The 26,449-nt window shown below is 51.8% G+C and overlaps 1 protein-coding gene across 21 annotated transcripts in view; it reads left to right on the forward strand.

Annotated features, from left to right (window-relative positions):
* Positions 1-26,449, forward strand: part of TMCO4 (transmembrane and coiled-coil domains 4) — a 99,004-nt gene that overhangs the window by 40,004 nt on the left and 32,551 nt on the right. For 10 of the 21 annotated variants that reach the window (XM_081226729.1, XM_081226728.1, XM_081226731.1 and 7 more), the window contains 6 exons: positions 5,758-5,855; positions 6,093-6,236; positions 6,999-7,118; positions 11,310-11,474; positions 12,353-12,489; positions 14,188-14,272. In XM_081226729.1, the coding sequence (XP_081082855.1) occupies positions 5,758-5,855; positions 6,093-6,236; positions 6,999-7,118; positions 11,310-11,474; positions 12,353-12,489; positions 14,188-14,272 (749 nt within the window). The other 11 variants (XR_014015237.1, XM_081226722.1, XM_081226719.1 and 8 more) reach the window with 10 other exon arrangements.

Raw genomic sequence — 26,449 nt, forward strand, 5'->3', positions numbered from 1 at the left:
CAGAGTTACTAGTTGTTAAATATCAACATTTGCTATAGTGCTGTTATCATTGCTGTTATTACTGCGTGGGCCATTTCTTCAGAAAAATACTCCACAGGTGTCATTTTTTAACTAAATTTTAAAGACTTTGGCAACCTCTCAGATTCTATCTATGGTCTCTGGAAAGGTCTGAGATGCAGGGAAAGCATAGGGACTGGTCAGCCAAGGGACCTGGTTCTCTGTTTGATTCTGCCGCTAAGTCCCTGTGTGGCCCTGGGCACGTTGCTTTCCCTCTCCGGGCACCAGCACCAGTTTTTTCACCTGTACAAGTAGAGTATCGAGTTGTATGTAGGTTTCTTTTAACTCTAAGGTTTTGTGTTTCTGCAAGGTGAGCTTCTCACTCAGCACCCCAAGGCGATCCTTTGCAGCTGGAGTTCAGGGTGTGATGTACCACCTTTCTGTTCTTGGGTCCCCATCTGAGCCCTGAGGCCATCCAAGCTTCCCCTACTTGTTTGGTGACTTCACTTCTCTGTGCCTCAGTTTCTTCATCTCTAGCACAGGGACAGTGGTAGTATCTCCATCATAGGGCTATCGAGAGGGTTAAATTAATTAATACATATCAAAAGCTTGGAACAGCACCTGACACGTAGTAAATGTTAGCAAATGCGATGCTGGAGGTTGATACTGATCCCACCATAATAGCATGGTCAACATCTAACCTTTATTGAGTGCTCTCTAGATGCAGGTACAAGATACCATCTCATTGGGCTCTCATTACAATCCCCTGAGGCTTTTGCAGAGGAAGAAACAGAATGTCAGAAGGGTGACGTAACTCACCCAAAGCCACCCAGCTTGTCAGTGGCACCATCTGAGTCAACCTCCTTATCCAGTCTGAACATCCGCTTACTGCATCCTTCAAGGCATGGTTGAGAATCCGAGGTTTCATCCTTAATTCTGATGAAGGCAGTGAAGATAATTCTTTTATGGGGCTTACTGAGCTTTTACTAGGAATGTGCCTCTAGACTCCCCAGAGATAAGCACTCCCTCTCTATCTACTGGAGAAGGTGATTTAAAAGAAAAGGATGGTGGTGAGGACAGTAAAGGAACACCCTCTCATGGGAGATAAGGTGGCAGTGAGGGAAATTTCTTTGTGGACCCATGAGATAAGCAGTGCGGGTGTCTTTGCTGTTGTAAGGTATCTGTGACTTCAGCCTAGGATTTGGCCCAAATATGCATTTTGGCTTCAGCCTCTGTCTTTGGGAAGCTGACATGGAATGTCAGCTCAAGGTCACTTCTGACATCCCAGGTCATGAGTGTGGCCAGAGGCTATGTGATGACATAGATTGCCATGGTGCCTAGCCAGCAGGCAAAGTCAGTAATAGGAACAGGGCTTCATTTGGATTTAGTGTCGTGCTCTGAATTCTCACTTCCCAATATAGGAAGCATCATAGATGTAACTCAGAGCCAGCCTCTCCTCTTGTGCCTTAGAGGTTGAAATTCAATCAGACAACCGAAGTTATTGCAGGAGTGAAATGCTGTGATAATTAATGATTAACGGGAAAGCTATTCATTTTATGTACAAAACAGTTACTAAGAGCATTCAAGTACTTAAATAAGGAAATCGATTGGCAGTTCAGGTGTACATTAAGAGAGAGTGCCTTAGCTAAATAACTTTTAGGAAAAATATTATATTCTTTTTGATTCAGCAAGGGTTTATAAACATTCAAGTAATAATACAAAGCAGGGACTTCCTTGGTGGTGCAGTGGTTAAGAATCTGCCTGCCAATGCAGGGGACGTGGGTTCGAGCCCTGGTCCAGGAAGATCCCACATGCTGCAGATCAACTAAGCCCGTGTGCCACAACTACTGAGCCTGTGCTCTAGAGCCCGCGACCCACAACTACTGAGCCCATGTGCCACAGCTACTGAAGCCTGCGCGCCTAGACCCTGTGCTCCACAACAAGAGAAGCCACCGCAGTGAGAAGCCCCCGCTCCGCAACAAAGAGTAGCCCCTGCTCACCACAACTAGAGAAAGCCCGCATGCAGCAACAAAGACCCAACACAGCCAAAAAAAATTTTTTTATAATAATAATAATACAAAGCAGAATACTAGAGATTAGAGTATATCATCAATCCAATCTTTATAAAATTGATCTGATATACTAGCATTTATACGTTTAAATAAAACAGCTTCAAGAATGATATTTACTCTTTAGTTATTTTATTCCCTTTAGGCTATGAGTTCCCCCCTCCATAAACTCAGCTAAAAGTGATGACTGTCTAGTATCCCAGATGTGCAGGTGTCACTGCAGGAACAATCTAGAAGCAGACTGTGCTAAGAAATGTCAAGGGCACCCACTCAAGAATTTGACTATGTTCTTAATAATAAATCTGTACTACTCATGAAAATGTTGTAATATCCTAGATTTGTTCTACTATCCCAGAAATTTCATTCTTGATGGTGATTGGCCTACACTCTGGCTAAATATTTTATTTAGCCAAAATGTATGTGCCCTCTGGTTTTCATAGAAGTGGACAGTGAGTGGGAGAAAAGATCACTGCAGCAAGATGTTCACATCCAATTCTTGCTGGAATGAGTCGGTTCTTTTCAAAAAACATCTTCTGAGCCCCATCCAGGTGCCAATCCCAGGGCCAGCTGCTGAGGGTGGAACGCAGGAAAGGCTTTATCTGTGTCCCGAAGGTTCAGCCCTGCGATTCTCAAACTTGAGATAATTGGAGAGCTTGTTACAGGTGGTTTCCTCACCCAGGAAGTAGTGCTTTTAACAGCTACCCCCTGGGGATTCTGATGCAGTTGATCCAAAGCCCACCCTTTGAAAATCAATGGTCTAGAATTCCAGGCTAATACAGTACAGAGGGTTAGGGAGGTCTGGAGTCGGAGCATGTAGGCAACCTTGAGGCTCAGGCAGGCGAGGAGGTGACTCTGGAACGATGAGTCATGTTTAGCCCGACAAAGGAAGGTGAGAAGGTCCTTGGCAGCCGAGGGCTAGCAGGAACACAGGACTGAGGCGTGGGCAGTGTGCCTGCAGGCAGTTCAGTGTTTCTGGAGGGTAGAGTGTTTAAGTTAGGAATTGATGAATGATGAGGCTGTGAATAAGGCAGGGACCAGGTCACGGCAGGGAGCCTGAGTGTCCTGCTGGAGAGGTGACTCTATCCTCAAGGCAGAGGGAGGACCGGGATGGAGAGAGAGGCGGGGGCAGACAGTTGTGACTGTACTTTCCTGCTTGACACCGGTCATGTGGTGGTGCTCTCATCATCCTCCCATCTCCAGTCCCTAAGTGAGAAAATTGAGGCTCAGAAAAATCAGGGGGGCCAGCGAGATCATGGCAGAGCTGGGCTCAAAGACCTCACCCCAAATTTGCAGACTATTTCCCAAGCAGTGTTTGTTGAACAAGATGCTGCTGGTTCATGGAGCCAGCTGCTCGTAGCCCCTGTGTGTTCCTCTTGTACGCCCTCAGCAGCTGGAATTTCTCCTCAGGCCTTGAACTCTGCCGAAAGCAACTCATTTCCAGCCTTCCTGTTTGCCCCGATTGTTACTAGTAATTAAGGGCCAAAGTATATGTCCAGCCTGTGGAGGAAATTGTCATAACCATGAAAGGAATCATGATAGCAGTAAACATATTGGACGATTCCAGTACGCCAGTTGCCGTAGGTTTAGCCCTCCTAACACCCCTGGAAACTCAGCGCTATAATTATGCCCACTTCATGGATGAGGAAACTCAGGACAAGTAATTTGTACATAGTCCCAAGGTTAGTAAGTGGCTCTGTCCAGCAGGATAGCCTAGGTTTTGCTGCGGTAACAAATGACCTCCACATCTCGATGGCTTACAGCAACAAAAGTGCATTTCTTGCAAGTTGGCTGTGGCTTTAGTCCACACTTTCTTGGTTCTGGGTCCCAGTTGACAGGGTGACCTCTACTGGGAGTGTTGCTGGTCTCGGGGCAGAGCAAAAGGAGACTTACCAGGCGCTGCACTGACTCATAAAGATTTTGCCAGAAGTGACTCATATCCCTTCCAGCTACTGGCTAAAGCGGGTCATGGAACCACTCAGCTCAACAGGGCAGAGATGTGTAATTGTTCCATAGGGAGGACCAGTGCAGGAGGGATAACTGAACACCTGGAGGATTGTCATGCGCCACCACAGCAGAGGGAGGATTCAAGCCTCGTTTACAGGATTTGAAACCTGACACCAGAACCCATGCCCTTCATCGCCATCCTGCCTTCCGCTTTGCTAAATGCATGTGGTTTGGCCTCTTCCCGCACATGTGAGGGCGTGAATTTCAATCATGAAAAACCAGCACTTGTGATCACGGAGAATTGGTTTCCGCTCAGTAGTGAAGCAACTGAGAAGTGCTGTGCTGTACCCCCAGGAGGTGCTTAGGGGAAAGTTGGTTGAGGTGAGCCGGCAGACAACCAAAAAGCATAGCAGGTCTCCGAAAGCCCATTTCAAATCCAACTTCTTTTCACTGACCGGAGGATGAACTGTTTCTCACTATCACGTATGGTTCAGGAGGCAAGAGATGGGAAGGAAACAGTTCCGGCTGGGTACTGCACTGTTCTGCTCGCCGACACACAGAAGTTCCAGCCTGCTGTCCATTCTCCGTAAAAGTTTGTTGATCCAAGGGATGAAGAAGGAATTCATTTAAGCTTTACAAACCAACAAATCTCCCTCTTATGAGGGAGATGTTATCATCCCCATTTTTACAAAAGGGGGAACTGAGTTTCAGGGAGATGGAGTTTCATGGCAACAGCCACTGTGTCGGTCCCCGCTCGCAGGGCCAGCTGTCAAGCTCTGCGCTTGACAGACATTGTTTTTGCTGATCCCCACGGCCGCTCAGGAGGAGGGTACTCTTATCCGTGACCTCGTCTGTGATATGCAGACAATAATAAAACTGCTTCTAGGATAAGATAAACCATTCGAAGTGCAAAGCACAGTGGCAGGCATGTTGGAAGTCCTCAATAAATATTAACCCTTCTTTTATCATCGTCGTCATCTGCCGTCAGCTCTATACGTTGAGTTGTTGTCCAAACTCCAAGTTCAGTTCAGAGTTCCCACTGGTAGTGACCGCACTGCCCCACCCTTGTCTCCCATCCTTCCCCTTATTGCCCCAAAGCACCGGGGGCCAGATGTTGGACGGGAAAGTTGCGTTTAGTGACTCTCCTGGGCCATTCTCAGGATTCACCTGACCCCAGTTTACTCTAAACACTTCCCTTTTGCTACATTTTGTCACTTTCCAATTTCAAGTCTGAACGGTTCTAGCTATTGCCCCAAGGCCAAGGTCTCCAGTACAGACATTTCTCTAACCCCTCTTTGAAAAGATAAATCTGAAGGAAATTGGTTTCCAAATTCCTTCCAGAGGGAGGTGGGCTCAGATGGCGGAGTGGGGGGAGGGGAAGGAAGGAGTGAGGTGATGATGTCTGTGACTCTATCTGGTACTCATTATGGGTCCATCTGTATAAAGATATTTTTGTGCTTCTTTTGCCATTATTATTATTATTATTATTTTTGTCTTTTCGTTATTCAAATTGCAACCCTGTTAGGATGGATCCGTTGGGTAAGTAGCACATCCCACGTACTGGGATTCCCCAGCTGGGTTTTAGAATGTTTTCAGCTTTTTAAAACCATCGATGGGTCCAAGGTAACCTCGCTCTGCATGACAGAGCACACAGCACTGATCTCAGTTTGGGGGTTGGTGAGGCGGGGAGGTGTCAAGGGATCCCAGACACAGCCAGTCCTAGAGAGCAACCTCTTCCCCGCTCCAGAACGGCCGAGGCATCCCGGAAGAAGAAAGAAAACCGGAGGAAGTGGAAGCGCTATCTCCTGATAGGCCTGGCGACGCTGGGAGGCGGGACAGTGATCGGTAAGATGAGACGGTGGCACTGGCCAGGGCAGCACGGAGTGAGGGATGATGCCTGGCTGGGAGCAACAGTGGGGAGTGCAGGGGGATCAGCTGGGAGCCCACCCCTACTCGCGTGCACGTAGTAGGTGTGTTCACTAGTATTGTCCATGAGAGGCAGTGGGAGGCCGGTGGAGGAGGAACGCAGCAGGCCCCGTCCTCACTCCCGCCTCTACCCACCACGGGCCGCTTTCCTCGCAGGCGTGACTGGGGGTCTGGCTGCCCCCCTTGTTGCTGCCGGAGCCGCGACGATCATTGGCAGTGCCGGGGCAGCGGCTCTGGGCTCAGCGGCCGGCATAGCTGTCATGACCTCGCTGTTCGGTGCAGCTGGAGCTGGCCTGACAGGTAAGGTCCCGAAGGAATGGTGGCCCACCAGCGAGGGGCCCCTGGGAGACGGAGGAAGAGGACATGGCTTTTCTCGCTCTGAGTCCTAGCGCCGCCAGAACTTACAGCGAGCTTCACAGAGAACTGGGTGGATGGCTTGGCATGGCTCGGGAGAAGGCTGAGTTTGAGAAACCGCACCTGGTGTAGACTTCTTAGAAAGGGTCCGATTGGACCTGTTTGTCACCACCTAAGAAGTTTCCAGGCAGGCTGCCTCAGAGACGGTTGAGCTTCCTCTTGTAAGAGAACACGTGGCTACCCCTCATTTACCAGCATCCCGTGGGGGAGTGTTTCCAAATCATACGTGTCAGTAGCTCCCCAGTCACACACAGTTTCCTGTTAAGTGGCATGTTGCTTCCCGCACTGAGAATCTTGGTCAGCTCAAACCACTTTCACTGAGAGGAATGTGTTACACTCCTAAGTTCGTGGGCGGGAGAAAGATGTAGTACCCACTGAATCAGGCCAGAGCGGCGGTTATGAACTTGGGCTCTGAGTTTCAACCCCAGCTTTCCCAGCTGGGGGCTAGCCAGCTTTTGGAAACCTGTTACCTTCAGCTGTAGTCAGGACGATAAGGGCACCGACCTTCATGAGTTCAAAAACGAGACGTTTGTCGAGGGACAGGGCACACGGTTGGCAGTCACTGTGAGTGTGAGTACACAGAGCCACTCTAACATTCCCCAGGGTCCCCAGTGACCCCCATTCTCACTTTTGTATCTGGGTCTTTAGGATACAAGATGAAGAAGCGTGTCGGGGCCATTGAAGAGTTCACATTTCTGCCTCTGACAGAAGGCAGGCAGCTACACATCACCATCGCCATCACGGGATGGCTGGCATCTGGCAAATACCGTGAGGACCAGGGGCAGAAAAGGATGCAGAAGGGGGTGGATGTTGGCTGAGCTGGGTCTGTTGCTGTGGGCCAGACCCTGGCCTAGGCTCTTGTCTGTGTATGTCTTTAGGGGGTGGGTAGGGGGGACCTATTTTTCAGAGGAGGAAACAGACTTGGAGAGGTGAGATGACTTTATCCCACATCTGTCTCCCCATCCATCATCTGGTCATCCATCCATCCAACTATCCATCCATCTACCATCTATCCATTATCCATCCATCCATTCACCCACGCATCCACCTATCTATCCATCCATCCATCCATTCATCCATCCATTCACCCATTTAACCACCCACCTACCCACCCATCAATCCATCCTTTCCACAGAGTTTATAGAGCATGAGGCAGACACTGAGCCAGGTCCTAGGAATTCAGTGGCGAGCAGCACAGTCACGGCCTCTGCTCCCATGGAACCTACGGTCCAAGGCAGAAGACAGATCATTGAGCAAGTAATTACAGGGAAGCTTTATGGATGGCACGATAGGGGAAGCACAGAGTGCTTCTGGGGAGTGAGGGAAAAGTTATTGGAGGAAGTGACATTTAGGCTAAGGACTGGCTGGGAAGTCGCCAGAGAAGGAAGGAGAAAGAAGTGAATACCAAGCAAAAGGGCAGCATGTAGAAAGGCCTTGTGGTGCAAGAGAAGCACAGGATGGCTTGAGCAAGGAGCTAGAAGACAGGAGTGTGGGTGAGGCCGGATCACACAGGAGCATGTGAGCTGTGGCGAGGAGTTTGAATTTATCCTCAGAGCAAGTGGAAGATAGCAAAGGAGTTCCAACACATAAGTGAGAAATCAGTACATCTTGAGGCTGTGTGACCTCAAGCAATTTACTTCACCTCTCTGTGCCTTGGCTGCTTCATTTGTAACGTAGAACAAATTATCCTTGCCTTTCAGGGCACTTACAAAGATTAAATTAAACAAGGTAACGTGTGGAAAGCACCTGGTTTTTAGTGACATTCCACAAACGTTATTTCCCTTGACTGCTCTAATTTGAACGTGTGTGTTTTGGGGGGATTCTAACCAGGGTGGCACAGAGGAATAAGGCCGTGGTCCGCTTACTGTTGGCTCACTTTTGCAAGTGCCCAGTGTGAGGCTCAGCAAGCAGGTCGTCAATCAGAGAGAGAGCAGGGTGGGCCAGGGAGTCTGGAGCGTCCTGACCAAATACACAAGCTCAGAGCCTCCTGGGTTCCCAAATTGCTGGGATCCGAGGGCAGAAGCCACAGCTCTTCTAAACAGCACAGGAGGAAGCAGGTGAGAAAATGCCCAGGCTCTGTTGAGAGGCATTACTGGGCGCCAGAGTCTTATTGGTATGTGCGCACCGGGGCCAGGCCCCAAACAGGGTACTCTCGAACGGTGACTGGGCACCTAGCACCATGAGTCAGGCATTTCACCCACACGCTGGGAGCTTGATGTACGTTACCTCGAGTGGCCCTCACATCCACGCTCTGAGGCGAGGGCTGTTCTTGTCCTGATCTGGACGAAGAGGAAACCTAGAGGGATCACATGGCAGACAGGTGGCACGTGCAGAATTTGAACCCAGGTCTCCTGACCCAGAGTTCACGGGTTTCTCTTCATTTGTTTCATGATACCATCCATGCTACAGAAAGACTGAGACAGGAAGGAAGGAGCAAGAGTCTAAGTGAAGGAATTTGCAGTTCTGACCAGTATGGAAAGCAAAGCCCTTATGGTTGTTTTACCCACCCCCTTGCTGGGTTGGCCCCAGGGCAAAACCAAGTTCATTTGCGGCGGTGGGCGGGGGGGGGGGGGGGGGCGGGGTGTATTATCGTGCAGTATGCTCCCTAGGCAGAGGCGGTGGTTACAAGAAATGTAACCAAGCCAGGTGAATGCAGTTCAGGAGGGAAATGAGTCACCTCGTCCTGCCTCCTTGACGGCCAGGAAAAAAGTCTCGTGTCATCACAGGCTTGCTTCTGTGTGTGATGGGAATAAATGGGCATTCTTGGGTCCACCCCTTTATTAAATAGGATTGTTTGTAATCATGATTATGGCTTTGTAGCTCACCACTAAGCCAGGCATTTTGCATGCATTGGCTCACTTAGTCCCTCACTTCAAGCCACGGACGTGGGCATCATTATCACCCCCATTTTACAGATGAGGAAACCGAGGCTGATAAGGGCTGCCCAGGGTCGCCTCGCTAGTCAGGAACTGGGGCACGACTCACCCCCATTCTGTCTGGCTCCGTAGCCCATGTTCTTGGCCACAGGGTGATAGAATGCAGTACTTCACTTTACAGTTTACATAATGCTTTCGTGCAGCCTCTCCCATGATCCCCACAACACCTGTGAGTCAGACGCCATCATTCCATTTTAACAGGTGTAGAAACTGAGGCTCAGAAGGGCAGCGTGCCTTGCTTGTGAGTCTTGCAACCAGAAAGCTGCCGAGCTGGGTCCAGAGCCCAACACACACACACACACACACACACATACACATGCACACACGCATGCACGCACACACACACACCTGTGCCCGCATCCTGTCTCGGGCTGGCCGTCTCCTCCTCCGTAACTAGAGACAGTTAATCCCTGAGCTGCTGCAGAGCTGTGACAGGCTCTCTGCAGAGCGGGGAACAGCCCCTCAGTGGTCTGTATGACAGCAGAGCACCCTCGGGTAGGGACGAGGCCTTCGGGTCGGGCAGGTCGAGGCATCTGGCTGAGAGCCAGAACCCGAAGGCTCTGGGAAGCTGGCTCCACTGTTCGTTCATTCATCCTGTTTTCATGAGGCTTTGGGAATCGAGTGCTTGGCAGACAGACTGCAGGACAGACATGCACTAAACAGATGACACAAAAATAAATGGATAATTGCAGACTGTGACGAGAACTCAGGACGAAAAAGTGCAAGGTGCATTAGATCCCCCTTGTCAAAGGGGCCGGGAAGCTTCCCCGGGGATAAGGCGAGTGAGCTGGAAGCTCAGAGACAAGTAAGGCTGGAAGGTCACTCGGGCCATGGGCAGAAATGCACGGGGCCCCTCGGTGCTCCCACGGCCCAGAAAGGAGTGACTACATCATGTTTGCATGGCCCTCTCCCTCCCCAGGCTGAGAGCTCTTTATCTGGATGGCTCAGTCTCCTCAGCTATAAAATGGGGCTAATTGTGGGGCCCCATTTCAGAGGCTGTGTTGAGGTAAATCAGAGAGTCCATGGGAAACCCCTCAGTGCAGAGCTGCCCAGCACTTAGTAGTTGCTCACTAAACGTTTCCTACGATGATGGGTGTCTGTATCCTCAGGGTCAAGCACCTGGCCCGGTATAGTCTAGGTACTCAGTTAAGGTTTGTGGTATGAATGAATGAATGAATGAATGAACAAAATCAAAAGCATGTGTTTCTGGAGGGTAACCTGATGGATGCTGAGGCTGTGAGGGAGGCAGGGGCCAGGTCACGGGGGGGACCTGAGTGTCCTGCTGGGGAGGTGACAACATCCTCAAGGCAGAGGGAGGACCAGGAGGGAGGGAGGGAGGGAGGGAGGCAGACAGTCGTGGTTATATTCTCCTGCTTGTCGTTGGTCACGTGGTCGGTACTGTCATCATCCTCCCATTTCCAGTCCCTAAGTGAGAAAATTGAGCCTCAGAAAAATCGGGTGAGCCAGCGAGATCATGGCAGAGCTGGGCTCAAACACCTCTGCCCCAGATCTGCAGACTATTTCCCAGGCAGTGTTTGTTGAATGAGATGCAGCCGGTTCAGGGAGCCACCTGCTCGTGGCCCCGTGTGTTCCTCTTGTGTGCTCTTAGCATCCGCAATGCCAGAATTACTGCAGAGTGAGAGAAAATAACACTTTACACACACAGTAGTTGGAAAACTTAATTCTTATAACTACTCTATGAAAAGAGATCAATACTAGTCTCCCGACTGGACAGCTAAGCAGAGTGAGGCTTAGCGTGGGATAGTGACCCAGGGTGCCCAGGGTCGCCCAGCTGCTAATGAATGCAGGAGCTGGGTCTCGAACCCCAGCCTGCTGTCCCACAGCGCAGCCCTGTGCTCTGTCTGGGAACGTGTCTGCTCTGCTATCAGCTGCCGTTCAGTGGCGGGGGTGGGCCTCTTGTCTTCCCACAAGGGTGAGTGGGCCCCTGTCGCCGACTGTCTGGGAAAGGGTGAGAGGCCTCCTCTATCACAGGAGAGACCCCACCTACCTGTGCTCTCCCCAGGCACCTTCAGCGCCCCATGGGCTGCCCTGGCCCACAGCCGCGAGCAGTACTGTCTGGCTTGGGAGGCCAACTACCTGATGGAGCTTGGCAACGCCCTGGAGACCATCCTCAGTGGTCTTGCCAACATGGTGGCCCAGGAGGCCCTAAAATACACAGTGTTGTCTGGTAAGCCTCCCCTCTCCCCCACCAGCAGCATTCCCACCCCTCCCAAGCCACACTGGTTCTGTACCTTTGCATGCCTGAGGCCCCCAGTGAGCCAGGCACAGTGCTGGTCTCCAAAAACACAGAGGGGCAAAGTTTATGGTCTTCATAGGGAGGAGACAGATAAACAGCCCATCACATTATCACATAGTATGTCAGTTAGCAATTGCTGCATAACAAACAACCCCATAACCCAGTGACTTAAAATAACAACCACTTATCACAGTAGCTCAGAAGTGTTGAGGCTTCATGTGGCTGATCTTTGCTGGGCCTGCTCATGCATCTGTGGGTCAGCTGACTGTCCAGTGATCTAGGCCAGCCTTGCCTGGGGCAACCAGGGCAACTCGGCTCTGCTGCATTTGTCTCTCCTCCCCGTCCTGGGATCGCAGGCTAGCCCACACCCACAACAGAAGTGCACCGGAGGCACAAGTCCATTTCAAGCCTCTCATCCAGTAACATCTCATTGGCCAAAGCAAGTCACATGATAGAGCCTAGAGGGGATGGGCAGGGCAGGAGCAGGGGGCACTGCAGAGTTATGAGGCCAAGTGGGAGGATACAGGGTGGAGTGACAAATTGGGGCCATCTCTGGAATCTCACACGTGGCAGATACTTCAACATAAGGGATCTAGGCCATGTATCAGAAATGCGTGAGCTTCAGTTTTCTTCTGTACTACTTAACAGTTTGACCACACATGGAAAACTTACAGATTCCAAGTTAGAGGCTCTGGATGCGTTCACTCAGGCATCTATTAGCCAGCCAATCACTTCCCTAGAAGGACCGCCCCCCCCCCCCCGCCGGCCCTGCCACCACGGCCTTCATCACCGATATCCCTCCTCCCCAGGCCTCGTGGCTGCCCTGACCTGGCCAGCCTCACTCCTCAGTATTGCCAGTGTCATCGACAACCCCTGGGGTGTGTGTCTCCATCGATCAGCAGAGGTTGGCAAGCACCTGGCCCACATTCTGCTCTCCCGGCAGCAGGTACCTGGGAACAGCTGGGGTGGGGAGTGGGGGGAGCGGGCAGGGGGCGAGGAAGCAGGGACGCATGGGGGCTGACTTGTGCACAGACGTCATACCTAAGACAAGCCCACGTGGGGGTAGCCCCGTGGCTTTGGGGGGGTGGGGGGTGGTCGTCATTGCTCCTCCAGTTCAAGTCACAAAAGCACCCTAGGGGGACTTCCCTGGCGGTCCAGTGGTTAAGACTCCGTGCTTCCACTGCAGGGGCCACGGGTTCAATCCCTGGTCAGGGAACTAAGGTCCCGCAAGCAGCACAGCGTGGCCAAAAAGATTTAAAAAGTGTCCTGGGATGGACCACTAAGAATTACAGACTGTGCATCTCTAGCAAGCAATCAGGTGAGAACTAACAGGCCTCTGCAGGTGTGGACAAGGCCAGCTCTTCCTTTCCAGAAGTCTAGAGCTACCCTCTGAGCAGATCTCCAGTGGCCCAAATACCATGTAAAACAGTTAGGGTTCCATCCACATTCCAGACAGTCCAAGGCAGGAAAGTAGAAGTGAAGGGCCTTTCACATCCCTTGGCCAGGACTCAGCCCTGCGGCTATCCCTGGCTACAGGGCAGTTGGAGAAACTTCATTTTTGGCTGGGTAGCTGTGGGCCCAGAAAAACTCAGGAGTTCTGTTACCAAGGACAGAGGGAGAATGGGTGTAGGGTGATGACTGGTAGCCTTTGCCACAGAGTTCCCGCAGAATTGGAATACTGTTTAATGGAGGGTCTTCCATGGCAGTAAATGGAGGTGGGGGGGAGGGTGGGGGAGGGTGGGTACATATACCGGCCCAAAAGCAAGGGAAAGGAATGGGTACTGAGACCAGCTGGACCTTTGAACTCGTCTGCTCCCGCCCTCTCCCTCCATGTAGAAGTTGTACCCAAATACCTCTCATGACTTTCTTTTTCAAGTTGCCTTTCCTACAAGTTCTTGAGTCAGAAAATTCCTCTTCGCATCTAACTTACAACCTCCTCTTATAGCACAAGGCCAATATTTCATGTCCCCACTTCCTATCTAGGAACAGAACAGTTGTGTCCCCCCACCATGTGACTCTTTGCCTTTTTCCCCATCACACCCAGGGTACCTCCCGCCTCCTCTCTCGGCTCCAGAAGGGCCCTGCTTCACTGCAGTCATTTGCCACAGGTAGATGGGGAAGGAGCGACGGCCACTGGGTCATGGTTTGAGATAAAACCAGGGAATTGGGCTTCCCTGGTGGCGCAGTGGTTGAGAGTCCACCTGCCGATGCAGGGGACACGGGTTCCTGCCCCGGTCCAGGAAGATCCCACATGCCGTGGAGCGGCTGGGCCCATGAGCCATGGCCGCTGGGCCTGTATGTCCGGAGCCTGTGCTCCACAATGGGAGAGGCCACAACAGTGAGAGGCCCACGTACTTGCAAAAAAAAAACAAACAAAAAAAAAAACAGGGAATTAACCCAGCCAGATGCTACCTGTCAACCTGGGAAGAAGCCGGATCCTGAGCAGGTGCCCTCCTGCATAAATGAGGGCCCAGACTCTCCTGATGGAGACATCAGAGCCTGGGGCCGGGAATAGCACAGGCGTGATTCATTAAGCGGGAGGCAGGTGCTGAGAAGTGTGCAAGGGACACCGTCATCGGGGCTGATGTTTTTCTAGAACTGGCTGTGCACCGTGCCCCCAACACCTGTGTCCTTTCTCCCCCAGGGCCAGCGGCCTGTCACCTTGATTGGCTTCAGCCTGGGAGCCAGAGTCATCTACTTCTGTCTGCGAGAGATGGCTCAGGAGAAAGGTAAGGCTGGCCCATTGTCACAGGTGAAAACACTTCCGGAGGCCATCCCCCAGGCCAGAGGTTTTGCACTAGAGGTCGCGAGTCTTGTGACTGTGTTCCCAGATCTTAGAGTTTAAAACAGCTCGAAAAAGAAAAAACAGTCATTTGGGAAATTGTTTATTTCTTCCGTACGTAAATTAGAGTGGGTGTGAGACAGTCTTATAAAAATGGGTTTTGCATTCTGATGCGGGTTCTTGAGTGGGAGGGGAGTGAAGAGTCCGGAATCAGGGTGTTGGCAGGGCCGCGTTCCCTCTGAAGGCTCTAGCGGGGAGCCGCGCCTCTTCCAGCTTCTGGTGGCGGCCGCAGTCCTAGGCTTGCAGACGCGACATTCCATCCTGCCTCGTCTTCGCATCACCTTCTCCTTTGTGTCATCTCTTCTCGCCTAAGGACAGTGTCAGTGGCTTTAGGGCCCGCTCAAATCCAGGATGACCTCATCTCAGGATCCCTCACTAATTACATTTGTGTGATTTAATCACATCTGCAAAGACACCTTTTCCAACACCTGTTACCAAGGACAGAGGGAGAATGGGTGTAGGGTGATGACTGGTAGCCTTTGCCACAGAGTTCCTGCAGAAGTGGAATACTGTTCCATGGAGGGTCTTTTCCAAGTCAGGTCTCACTCACAGGTTCTGAATGGACACATCTTTTGAGGGGGCCACCATTCAACCCACTACGGACACCTTTGGGAGTGTGTCATGCCATCCGAACACATATTTTCAGTGTTGATGCAGCGGAAAGCTTGAAGGCCCCTACCCTGGTCTCGGGTCGGTGAGGCCTCCAGGACTGAATGCCGGTTTGGGGCAGATCTGTCACCAGGGGCTGCCATAGCAAGGGGTTAGGGGGGTGAGGTGCAGAGCTCAGGGCACTTGGGGTGGTCCACCGTGCGTGGGACCCGGGCTAACCTCTCTCCTGGTGTAGCACAGCAGCAGCAGAGAGAATTCCTTCTCTGGATGGGGGGGGGAGTAGCAAAGAATTTTCGGCAGTCTTTAACGCACATTTTGTTGGTCAAAGCAAGTGACAGCCAAGCCCTAGGTCAGTGGGGTGGGGCAGTCCCCGTGGCCCCTTACACTCCTTCTGTCCACAGCGGAGGACGAGGGGAGCAAATGTTTGCCAAACGGTGATCCCGACGCTGACTCGGGGATAAAGCAGGGCATGGGCTTTGCAGGCAGCTGAGACCTGGGTCTGAGTCCTACCTCTGCTCAGCTGGGGAGCCTGGGTTGGGTAAGGACTCAGCCTCCATGGCCGTCGGTCTCTCCATTTGCAGCAGGAGGTTCTTGTCACCTCTGGCAGTGTCAAAGGCCAGAGAGCATGGAGGTCAGGCAGCCGGCCCAGTGCTGGGTCCTGGTCAACACATCCAGTAGCGGCTTTTAGGCTGAAGTGTCTCTGCTGGTATTGGGGGTGGCTGCACTCGCCCCCTGCTCTCTAAAGCTGTTGCCCCCAGGGAGGCCCCTGGAAAGTTGTCATCCTCTGTGCTGTCATCGTTCTGCTCCTTTCCTGGTCATCCTTCCCCCCATCCACGCAGCAGACCCATCTGCCAGGCTCCTCATCACCTGGATGACGTGGTCTAGAGGAGAAAGGCATGTCTTTGGCTCCAGTTAGCATAAATTACATGTTAACTTCAGATCATTAATACAAGCCAAGTCTCCAATTCCCCTCCTGAACGAATTGAATTAATTACCATTGATCATTTGGACACGGCCATTGGAATTGAGGTCGCCCATCAGCTGCCTCCAGCAAGTGAGGCTGGAAACTGATGGGAGGGAGATGTTCCTGCCCTCGGCCTTTGGTGGGGTGGTTCTCAAAGCAGCTTCCTTCCCGCCTCTTTCCTGGCCACTGCTCCCTCCCCTGGCTCTTCATAGCCCACCACTGAGAACTGGGGCTTTGGCATCAGGCAGACCTGGATCTGGGTCCCAGCTTCATCACTGACGAGCTGTGGCACCTTGGGCAAGTCATTTAACCTCTCTGAGCCTCAGCTTCCTCATCTGAACGTGGAGCTTAGTACACCTACCTCGAAGGCTCTTCAAGAGAGTAAAATGAGACGATGAATGTGAAAGTACCTGCTGCAATTTGGGTTGACTCAGTAAATGCTTCTTCCTCTAATCTGAGGACCTGCTATGCACAGGGAACTATGGTGAGTGTAGATGGAGGCGCTTGTCATTTTGTGTCTACTTTCTGGCACACAAGTTAGATGGTGAATTCCAGGTAGGTGGGATCTGCCTGTGCCCCATCATCTCTCTGGCACACGGCACATTCTGAGAGCTCGGGAAGGTGGGTGGACTTGACTTTGGGCTGACAGGCTCAAGAGCCTGGTGCAGACTCCCCATGTGCCGGGCCGTGCACTATGCAGGATCTCCGTCTCCCGGCAACCCCCTGGGAAGTTGTTATTCTCCCTGCTTCCGGGATGAGAAACTGAATGAGGCTGCGAGGGAAAGCCAGGCGGATCCTAAGAGCCAGAGCCAGGATTTGACCCCAGGGTGTCTGGCTCCAGGGCCCTCGCTCGTAACAGCTGTGCTATACTTTGCAGAGGACCCAGACCTTGAACGTGGGTGGGGCTCCTCCAGAGGATCTAGAGGGAGGGGAATTCCAGAGGGTCCGGCCAGCAGGGAAGAGGAAGGGCTCTCAGAGTGTCTGAAAACGTTGAGTCTAGTTTTTCTGCAGCCTGTGAGAGGGGACCAAGGTGGAATGTGGGAAATGGTTAGGACAGGAGCCTGGCACAGGTCTCGAATGCCGGGTTAAGGTGTTGGAATCGACTGGTTAGACACTCGGCCTCTGAATTGTGGGACGAATGAACAGCTGAGCATAGTCCAGCAGAGGGAGGCGCTGGGAGCAGGGAGAGGTCAGTGCTGGGCAGCTTGTGGTTGGCCCCCCTCCACCCGTGCACACATTCTGTCTCTCACGCGCGCGCACGCGCGCGCGCGCACGCACGCACACGCACACACACACACACACACACACACACACACACACACACACACACACACACACACACACACACACACACACACACGCGGCAGCAACTCAGCCGACCCCAAGGGCCTCTGCTGAATGGATGGGAAGCTTCCCAAATAACAAGAATTTGGTAGGAATCTGAATAGAAGCCCAGCGGCCAAAAGTGCCCATCCGGTCACCTTCCGAAGGAGGAACTCATGGCCAGAAGACTCTGAACAAGAGTCTTTATTCTTGATCAGCCTGATAGTTTCCCCTACTTAATAACACCCCATCCCACCCTGTGTCTGGACAGGAGGTAATAAAGGACCCTGGTAACCCTTTGCCTTGACCTTGGTCAAGAACACTCCAAGAAGGGGTCTGCTCCTTAGTTGGCTGAGGCTTATTCCAAATGTAAACAGCAGCTGCTCTCACGTGGGGTGAGCTGGGGCCCACTTGCTCTCTGGGGCAGAAGAAGGCTCCCCGTGCCATGGGCACAGGCACCCTGTCTAACCCTGCCTGCCCTGCCGGCCTTCTCAGCTCCTCCAGGTGGACGGCGAGCCCCTGATGCCAGGCCTCGGAGCCGTTTATTTCCCGTTTCCCTCTTCCTTTCCGGAGATTATGTAAGGTAACTCCTGGTGGCTTATAGAAATGGGAAGTTGGAAACAGAACACACCCACCTGCAGAGGGGAACTGAGGGGTCCTGAACCCGGAGAGCTGGGCGCTTGTGCGTGGCCTCCCTGATGGCCCCCCGGGGGGCCCGGGCCCAAGGACACCCAGACCATGAAGTAAAATGAATAAAAACATGGACATACACACACTCATAAAAGTAGGCTCACATTCCTGCGTGTTGAGTGTGGCCCTCATCTTCCTGTGTTCTCTTTCTCTGTCATCCGCCGTGTCCTCTTGCCAGCCATCCAGGGAGCCTCTGGCCTTCAGGGCTTTACCACTTACCACCCGGTCCCCACCCATCAACAGACAGGGGCCAGACACAGCTGGAAGGATGGCACAGATGGCAGGCCTTTGCGTCTTTAGGTGACGGGGCCACACAGCTCTTCCCCACCAAGAAGATCCCAGCTCAGGTGCTGCAAATATGTGGGCTGTGGAGCCAGGGCATCTGGTCTGAATCCCACACGCACTGCTAGGTTCACCTACCCGCTCTGAACTCCAGGTGACTCGTGTGAAACACAGGGAATGATAATAGTATTGCCATCAAGGTTGTAAGGATTAAGTGCAATAGTGCATATAAATGCTGGCATATAAGAGCCTGGTAATTCTTATTGAGCATTTATATTATGCTAAAATCTGTCTTAAGCTTTATAAAAGGGAGCTGGCTTGGAATTCCCTGGCGGTCCAGTGGTTAGGACTCCACGCTTTCACTGCCGAGCACCTGGGTTTGATCCCTGGTTGAGAACTAATATCCCACAAGCCATTCACGGCACGGTCAGAAAAAAAAAGGGCGGGGAGCTGGCATCTAGGATTAGAGCACCACACACACATAGGTGACCTTGACCCTGGACCTTGTTGAGGGAAAATCAACCTCCCACCAGAGTGGGGGCCCACAGTTTCTGTTCCTACACCCGCCTTCCCCCCTCTTCCTAGACAACCCCCTCCCAAGTCCTGGCCTTGTGTTACTGATGGGGCACCTTCAAGTCTCCAGCTGGCTGGCTGTGGTTGTGAATGAATTATTCACCCTTTGCCCGGAGCTGCTGTTTCACATCTAATTCATTCCAGCTCAGCTGTCTGGTTTCAGGCGGCCCTGCTTGTTTAACACCCAATTAATCTGCACAGGGAGGAGACCCTCTCCTAATTGCAGGAAAGCTGTCATTATCTGAGTTAGGGGAATGTAAAAGAGGAATTACTCTAATGCAGTTGAATCCACTAATTGTTTTCTGGGTTCCCTTGAGACCAAGTAATGAAATGTAGCAGTAAAGCCTAGAGTCACACAGAGTACAGAATCCTTCAGCTAGCCTACCCCCACCCCCTGCCCCCTCCTAGCTGCAGCCCATCCTTTTTTCCCCTCCCCCAAGAAAAGCTGCCTGTAGCATTAACTATCTCACAGCTTCATTTCCTTTTTGGGCCATGTTGCAAACAGCAGGGGGTTACTGCTTAGGGGATATGCAACCATTCACAAGGTGTCCCTCACCCGGGCCTGCCCCTCCCTCAAGTTCAGGGTGGGCAGCTTCCTTACAAATGGGTGTCTAGACTCCAAGCCCCTTGAGGGCAGGGATTGTGACTGACCAACCTCTGTGCCTCCTGTACCTGGGATAAAGCCACCAGAGAGTGGTCTATAAGTGAATTGTCTAACGTTATAAACATTCACATTGTATCAGTCAGGATAGGTGAGGTTATGCTGCAGTAACAAACATCCCCCACATCTTAGCAGTGTAACACAGCAAAGGTTCATTTCTCACTTGTGCCATCTGTCCACTGTGGGTGAGCAGGGGGTTCTGATCTTTGTAGTCACTCAGAGATCCAGGCCAATGGAACCTCCTTCAGTAGGAGACAGAGATTGTGGTGAGTTTCACACTGGCTCTTAAAACACTTCCACCTGGAAGTAACACATCACTTTCACTCATGTTTCATTGGCCAGAGCAAGGCACGTGGACATTTCTAACATCCAGGAAGGGCCAGTGAATGTATTCCCACCATGTGCTCCAGCCAGAACACCTTACTTGGATTCTGGCCTCTGTAATTAATTCTCAGCTGAAGCCTCAGGTTCTTTGTCTACAAAATAGGGACTTTTCTCTCTTCCTCCACCTTGCCTCACAGCTTGCAGGATAGACGCACACCTTGATGGAAAGCCAGAGTGTGGCAGAGGATGCTTGGGTGAGAGCCCCAGCGATTGATGGTACCCAGGAGCCCAGGAGCTCGGCCAAGGGGCCCCCACCCAGACAGAAGCAGCAAAGATTCCCCCAGCACGTTACCCACCAGAGGACCAGAGCTGGGTCCAGTCTGGCTGGGAGCAGGCTCCAGGCGGACAAAGCTCTGAGCTGTGTTGATGATGATTGGCTCCAGACCATGCCCAGGGCCCAGAGAGTCAAGGGAGATGACCTGGTGAAAAGGCCTTGAAAAGGTAGAGCTGCCCACAAATGGGAATGACTGTCATAGTAATAGTAGTAGCAACGGCTGCCACTTATGAAGGCCCAGCTCTCTGCCTGGTTCTTGCTCACGGATTTATGTACATTCTTGTCAACCCTCACAACAACCCCATAAGATAAGTAATCCTGCCCTGTTTTTCAGATGAGAACAGTGAGATTTAGAGAAAGGTGGAGTAGCTTGCCCTAGAACTAAGATTGTGATACCTTTCTCTGACTCCAGAGCTCCTATTCATATTGTTATTTTGAGCCCTTCTGGCTGGATGTTTTCACTCAAAGCAGTATCTCAGATCAGACCTTCCCAGCGGAGAACTAGTCACAATCAAATTCACTCCATTAACTCATATTCATGAAGCACCTACTGTGTGCCAGGCAACATGCTGCGCTTTGGGGAGATGACAACAAACTAGCCAGTGCAGCCCCCGTCCTCATGGAGCTGACGGTCCAGTCTGTTAAATAGTCTGCCCTCCCTGAGACATGAGTTGGGGTCTTGCAGAATGGCTGTGGGGGTGGGCAGTGATGGATGTCAGTCATCTGAAAAGCACTTGGCATGTAGTAGGTGCTCAGTAAAGGGAGCCTTATTCTACTGCCATACCAAGTTCCAGGGTAGCCGCCTGGTTGGGGCTGACACCCTTAATGTGAACCTCCTGCCCTTAGGTGGAGACATCTGTCTCTACCACTTAAAGCCCGTAAGTACTTGGCTTAGGAAATAGAGTCACAAGAAGCCAGCCCCCCAGGACACAGTCAGATGCTCAGCGAGGCTTCCAGGCCTGCTGTGCTCCTCCCACAGCCCAGGTAGGTGGTTTGGGTTTGCAGGGGTACCTCGGGGGCTGGACGCATCTGCCAAGCTTCCTCCACCAGTTAATCGGATTCTCAGAGCAGTCTTGCCACGTACTCAGACGTGGGTGGTGGGAAGGACTGACTCCCAGTGGGAATCCCTTATCTTCTGGACGAGTATTTGAATGCTTTGTGTGGCTGAGGAATCTTCTCCATGCAGAAATAGACAGACCCAGGTTCAACGGGAGTTTACCGAGACCCCGCCTACCTGCTTCCATGATTGATTCATTCTAATCATCATCATCATCTCAACAGCTAACAATTATTGGGCACTTGCTATGTATCAGGCACAGCTAAACACTTTGCATGCCTTATTTTATTTACTCCTCCCAATAATCCTATGAGGTTTTAATTAGCCCCATCTTACAGATGAGGAAACTGAGGCTTGCTTACAGAGGGGAAGTAATTAGCTCATGCTTACAGGATTAATAATGATGAAACTGGAATTTGAGTCCACAATGGCTAAGCCATGCCTTTTCCATGACATGTTCTCTAATTCTTACAGTAACCCAAGGTCAAGATAATTATCTCCATTTTACAGCTAAGGCTCAGTGTGAAGCAAAGCAATGTGCCCAAGTGGGTCCATTAGGATTTTTTGGTTGCAGGTCCTGAGATTTCCATCAACTGCCCTTACTTCAGCCACACCCAGAGCTCTTCTCTCCCCAAGAATGAAAAAAGGGGGTTCAGGGTGACTCCTGTCTGCTAAGGTCCAGGCATCCCTTGCCTTCACACATGTTCTTGTGCCTTTACACTTGTTCTCGCTATCCAGAATGCTCTCCCCTCCCCTGACCCCAGGCATGGAGCCAGTTCAGACACATCCTTCAAAATGTGGCTCGCAAGTTCCCTCCTCCATACTCCATGTGGAAGGAAGACTCAGACTCGGAAGCATTTAGGAAAGAGAAGTCGTTTTTGCAAAAAGGTGTAAACTAATTAGACTTTGGAAGGTCTGGTTTGCCAAATTACACACACGCACACACGCACACAGCAGGTTCTTAAAGGAAAACACACACCTCACAATCACCAGGGTTGCCAAGTTTTCATCAGTTTGTTCTTGATGGAAAAGCAGGCATTTCTCCTAATGTTATTCTTTCTCATGAAGCTGCAGGGACACCCGGAATCTTCAGACATCAGCATTCCAAACACTGGGGACAGGATTCTCATTAGGGAGTCAGCAACTTATGCGAAACGCTCCTTCATTTGGGAACTCGCACTGGACGAGGTGCCCCATTTATTCTTGCTTTATCTCAGAGGGTCAAGTGTGGGTTTGGTTTTGGTGTCGGTCGCCACAGATGGGACGTCTGTGCTGAAGCCTGACGGTGACAGTTTTATTAACTCTGATCCTCACAACATCCTCATGGGGCAGGCATTTGATTCATCACATTTTACAGAGAGCGGACAAGGACACTGAGACTCAGAGAGTCAAAGGGATTTGCCCAGAGTCAGAGCTGGAGGTGGCAGGGATGGAAGGTGGCAGAGCTGGGAGCTGCACCCAGCGCCCGGCCCATAAATCTGGGTCACTCTTCTTCGTGCAGCCACCTCCCTTCGCCCTCCCTCACCCTTACTCAGCTGTCTGTCTCCACACTCACAGCTCTGGGTCAGGTGTTGTCTGTTGTACTCACCTCTGTATCACCAGCTCCTGGCCTAGGCTTGGCACATACAGGGAACCCAGTACATGTCAGTAGTTGATGCATTAACGAGGGATGTGAAACCCATGACGTTTGCCGTGAGTGCTGCCTGCAGAGAACGGTGCTGAGGCCTGTGGGTGGTGAAGGGCTCAAGCTGCCTCATCACAGTGGACCCCACCAACTCCGAGACCCCGGCCAGCTGATCGGCGTGTCGCCCAAGCCTCCTAGTGACCCAGGGCCACTCCACTCTCCAACTTCCCGGCAGGCATAATCAGCCAGCATGTTCACGGCCCGTGTAGGACTCCTGCCCACCCAGAACCAAGACAAAACGTGCACCTGCCAAACGTGATGCTTTTAGGCAGGAAATGAACATAGCCAGAATTCCCAGAGATGAACAGTCCACTTCTGACAATGGTCCATCTGCCAGCCGACAGGATGAATTTGCTTCGAGAGTGACTGATCCTCTGACCAAGAGTATTTTTGGCCCCAGCAGGTGGCCAGAGTGGTGGGCAGTGCCTGATGCCAAGAACAACCACAGTCCAAGTACTCGCCAAGAGACTCTGGGCTCCAGATCAGGGGATTGTTCATCTTGCTATGTATTTACTTTCAAAGTTCTCAAAAATTGAGTAGTTGGAAAGAGAGCTCAATTCAGATGGACTCATGGTAGCTGAGCCAGGAAATGGCCACATGAACCAAGAAATCAGTTCTGCTTCAGCTGTTTATGCATCGATTCTCCCCTTCATTCCCAGAAGATGTGAAGGGAATGAATAAGTGACATTACATGTCGTCTCTAGCTGGTGGCCCTGTCCATGCAGTTGGCAAGACATCATGAGACAAGCCAGCTCGCCTGTGCATGTTTTCACTCATCCAATGGAAGCCTGCGGGGCCTGCTGCACTCGGGGCACCGGAGCCCATTCATTGCATCAGTCCTGGCTCCGCCGTCCCTCCTTCATCTGTAAGCTGGCTCCGTTCGATTACTTCTCCTTGTGTCTTCAGGATGCAAGGGACTGTGACCTGAGTTCAGATCCAGCCCCTGCTAGCTACTGTCTAGGTGCCCTTAGGCAAATCACTTCACCTCTGAGCTTCAGGTTGATGAGTAAAATGGGACACTGAGGCCTTTTGGGCTTGCTCTGGACTTAATAACTACTGTTTACTGAACATACTGTGTACCAGGCACTCTGCTAAGTGCTTTGCATATTTTCTCTCCTTTAATGTACAAACAACCCTAAGATGCAAGTATGGATATTCCTTTTGCTAATGAAGAGGCTGAGGGCAGGGACTGTGTCCGTCTCCTTCGCCCCTGCGTCCCCAGCACCTGGTATGGGATTTGACACAGAGAAGAGGTACAATAATGTACGTATGGAGGGCCTGGCACCCAACTTGAGCCAGTCTGATGGCACAGCTGGCCTTGCGGTATGGTAGATGTGACCACACAGTGCTTGGCGTGTGGCCAACCCTCAGTATATTAGAGTCCCTTTCTCCCACTCTCCATTAGTTTATCCAGATGGATTTTCCAGGGCTGTGGCTATCACTGCCTCTGAGCTCACTAAGACAGTAACTTCTTCAGTCTGGCAGCTCCTGGGAGGGAATGGAGCAAAATGTGGGATTCACTGGCTGCTTTTTTTTTTTTTTTTTTTTTTTGGCTGCTCCGTGGGGTTTGCGGGATACTAGCTCCCCGACCAGGAATCAAACCCGGGCCCCTGGCAGTGAGAGTGCCAAGTTCTAACCGCTGGACTGCCAGGGAACTCCCTCATTTGCTGCTTTAATCTAAACTAACGGGGTCTTTCCGACAGGCCTGTAGCTGCAGACCATGCCAACCCCCTTTGAAAGGCATCTGCATCCTCTTGGTGATGCAGATATCCTTGACCTTAGCAGTCACACCTGCTGAAATGCATTTGCTCACACACGGAACCTGGGGCGTCTCAGATGTGTAAAGGCGAGGATTCAGGAGCTTGCTCTGGCCTCTCAGGGGCCCAGCCTCGCTGCTCCACCATAAACCCTCAGGGCTCAGCCACCGGTTGACCCACGTCACCCTCCTCCCACAGGTTGGCCGTTGACCCCCGTGCCTACTAGATAAATCCACTCAGCTTCCAGGGGGCCCCAGGTCTGAGCTGGAAGAGCCTCCAGAAATGGCTTTGTTTAACATCTTCATCTTACAGGCAAGGAAAAGGAGACCGGGAAAGCACGTGGTCTGAAGGCAGTGATGACCGGTGTTTGTGTTGGGAGTTTGATGTTGTTATGATAGAGGAACCCAGAAGTGCCCAGATCCTAGCCCTGGAAAAGATCCCGTCTCTGGGCTTCCCTGGTGGCGCAGTGGTTGAGAATCTGCCTGCTAATGCAGGGGACACGGGTTCGAGCCCTGGTCTGGGAGGATCCCACATGCCGCGGAGCAACTAGGCCCATGAGCCACAACTACTGAGCCTGCGCGTCTGGAGCCTGTGCTCCGCAACAAGAGAGGCCGCAATAGTGAGAGGCCCGTGCACCGCGATGAAGAGTGGCCCCCGCTTGCCACAACTGGAGAAAGCCCTCGCACAGAAATGAAGACCCAACACAGCAAAAATAAATAAAGTAATTAAGAACATTTCGTAAAGTCTTTAAAAAAAAAGGAATCTGTTGATAGTAAAATACGTATTACAACCTCTCCTATAAAAAAAAAAAAAAAAAAGATCCCGTCTCCCCACAGGATTCCCAACAGCGATGAGCACGTAGACTCTAGCTAAACGTGGCCAGGGTACCTACCACTGACCACCACCTAGGCTGGCACCAGAAACCCCTGGGGAAGAACTTGGCTGAAGCTGTGCTGGGTCACACCGCAGGCTCAGCCCCCAAGAGCTCCACTCCTGATCCAGGGACCTACCTCATCCTGGCCGGCGGCATGGAGGAAGGGAGTCAAAGGAGAGAGGGGGACAAAGTGGGCACCGTCCCCACCAAAAGGGATGGAGACGGGGCCACAGAGAGAAAATGTGGTCCGGGTCCTCCTCGGGGGACTCAGCTTGGAGAGGGAACAGAGCTGCAGTCTGACTTCCCGGTGCCCCGTGACCTGCCCCCAAGTATATCAGTGTCCTTGCACTTGACCAGTCAGACCAGCACGCCCTCTTCCCTTGGGGGCAGTAGTGGGAGGCCCGGGAAGAAGGTGGGCAAAGATGTGCTGGTATAAAAGGAGGAGAGGCTGTGAATTTCACTGCTCCTGCAGGTGAGACAGACAGAGCCCAGGCCCTTCACTCCAAGGCCAGAGCCTGTGCCCTCTGTCCAGCCATCTCAGGACCATCAGCATCCTCTGGACCTGTTGTGCTGAAGCTCCCCTGGGGTTCTCTATTCCAAGACCTGTCTCCCTAGCCTGCCTTTCCTACCACCTGTCTAGCCATCTATAGACGCACTTCTTACTCCTAATTCAAATGTATACGGGGCATGAGGAGTGGGTTAACCCCTCATTAGGAAAGTCATAGAAAAGTCTGCTAACAATTACCCAGAAGGCCACAATTCCCCATGCCACAAGGGTCAGAAAGGCCTGGTTCAAATCTCAGTTCCGCCATGTATGAGCTCTATGACCCTGTGCAAATTATATAAGTTCGTCAAGCCTTCCTCATAGTAAAGATAGATCTAATGACACCCACCCATCAAGATACTGTAAGGACAGACAAAATAGCACGTGT

The sequence above is a fragment of the Mesoplodon bidens genome, assembly GCF_964165515.1.
Source record: "Mesoplodon bidens genome assembly, chromosome: 2".
In the NCBI taxonomy this organism is placed as follows: Eukaryota; Metazoa; Chordata; class Mammalia; order Artiodactyla; family Ziphiidae; genus Mesoplodon; species Mesoplodon bidens.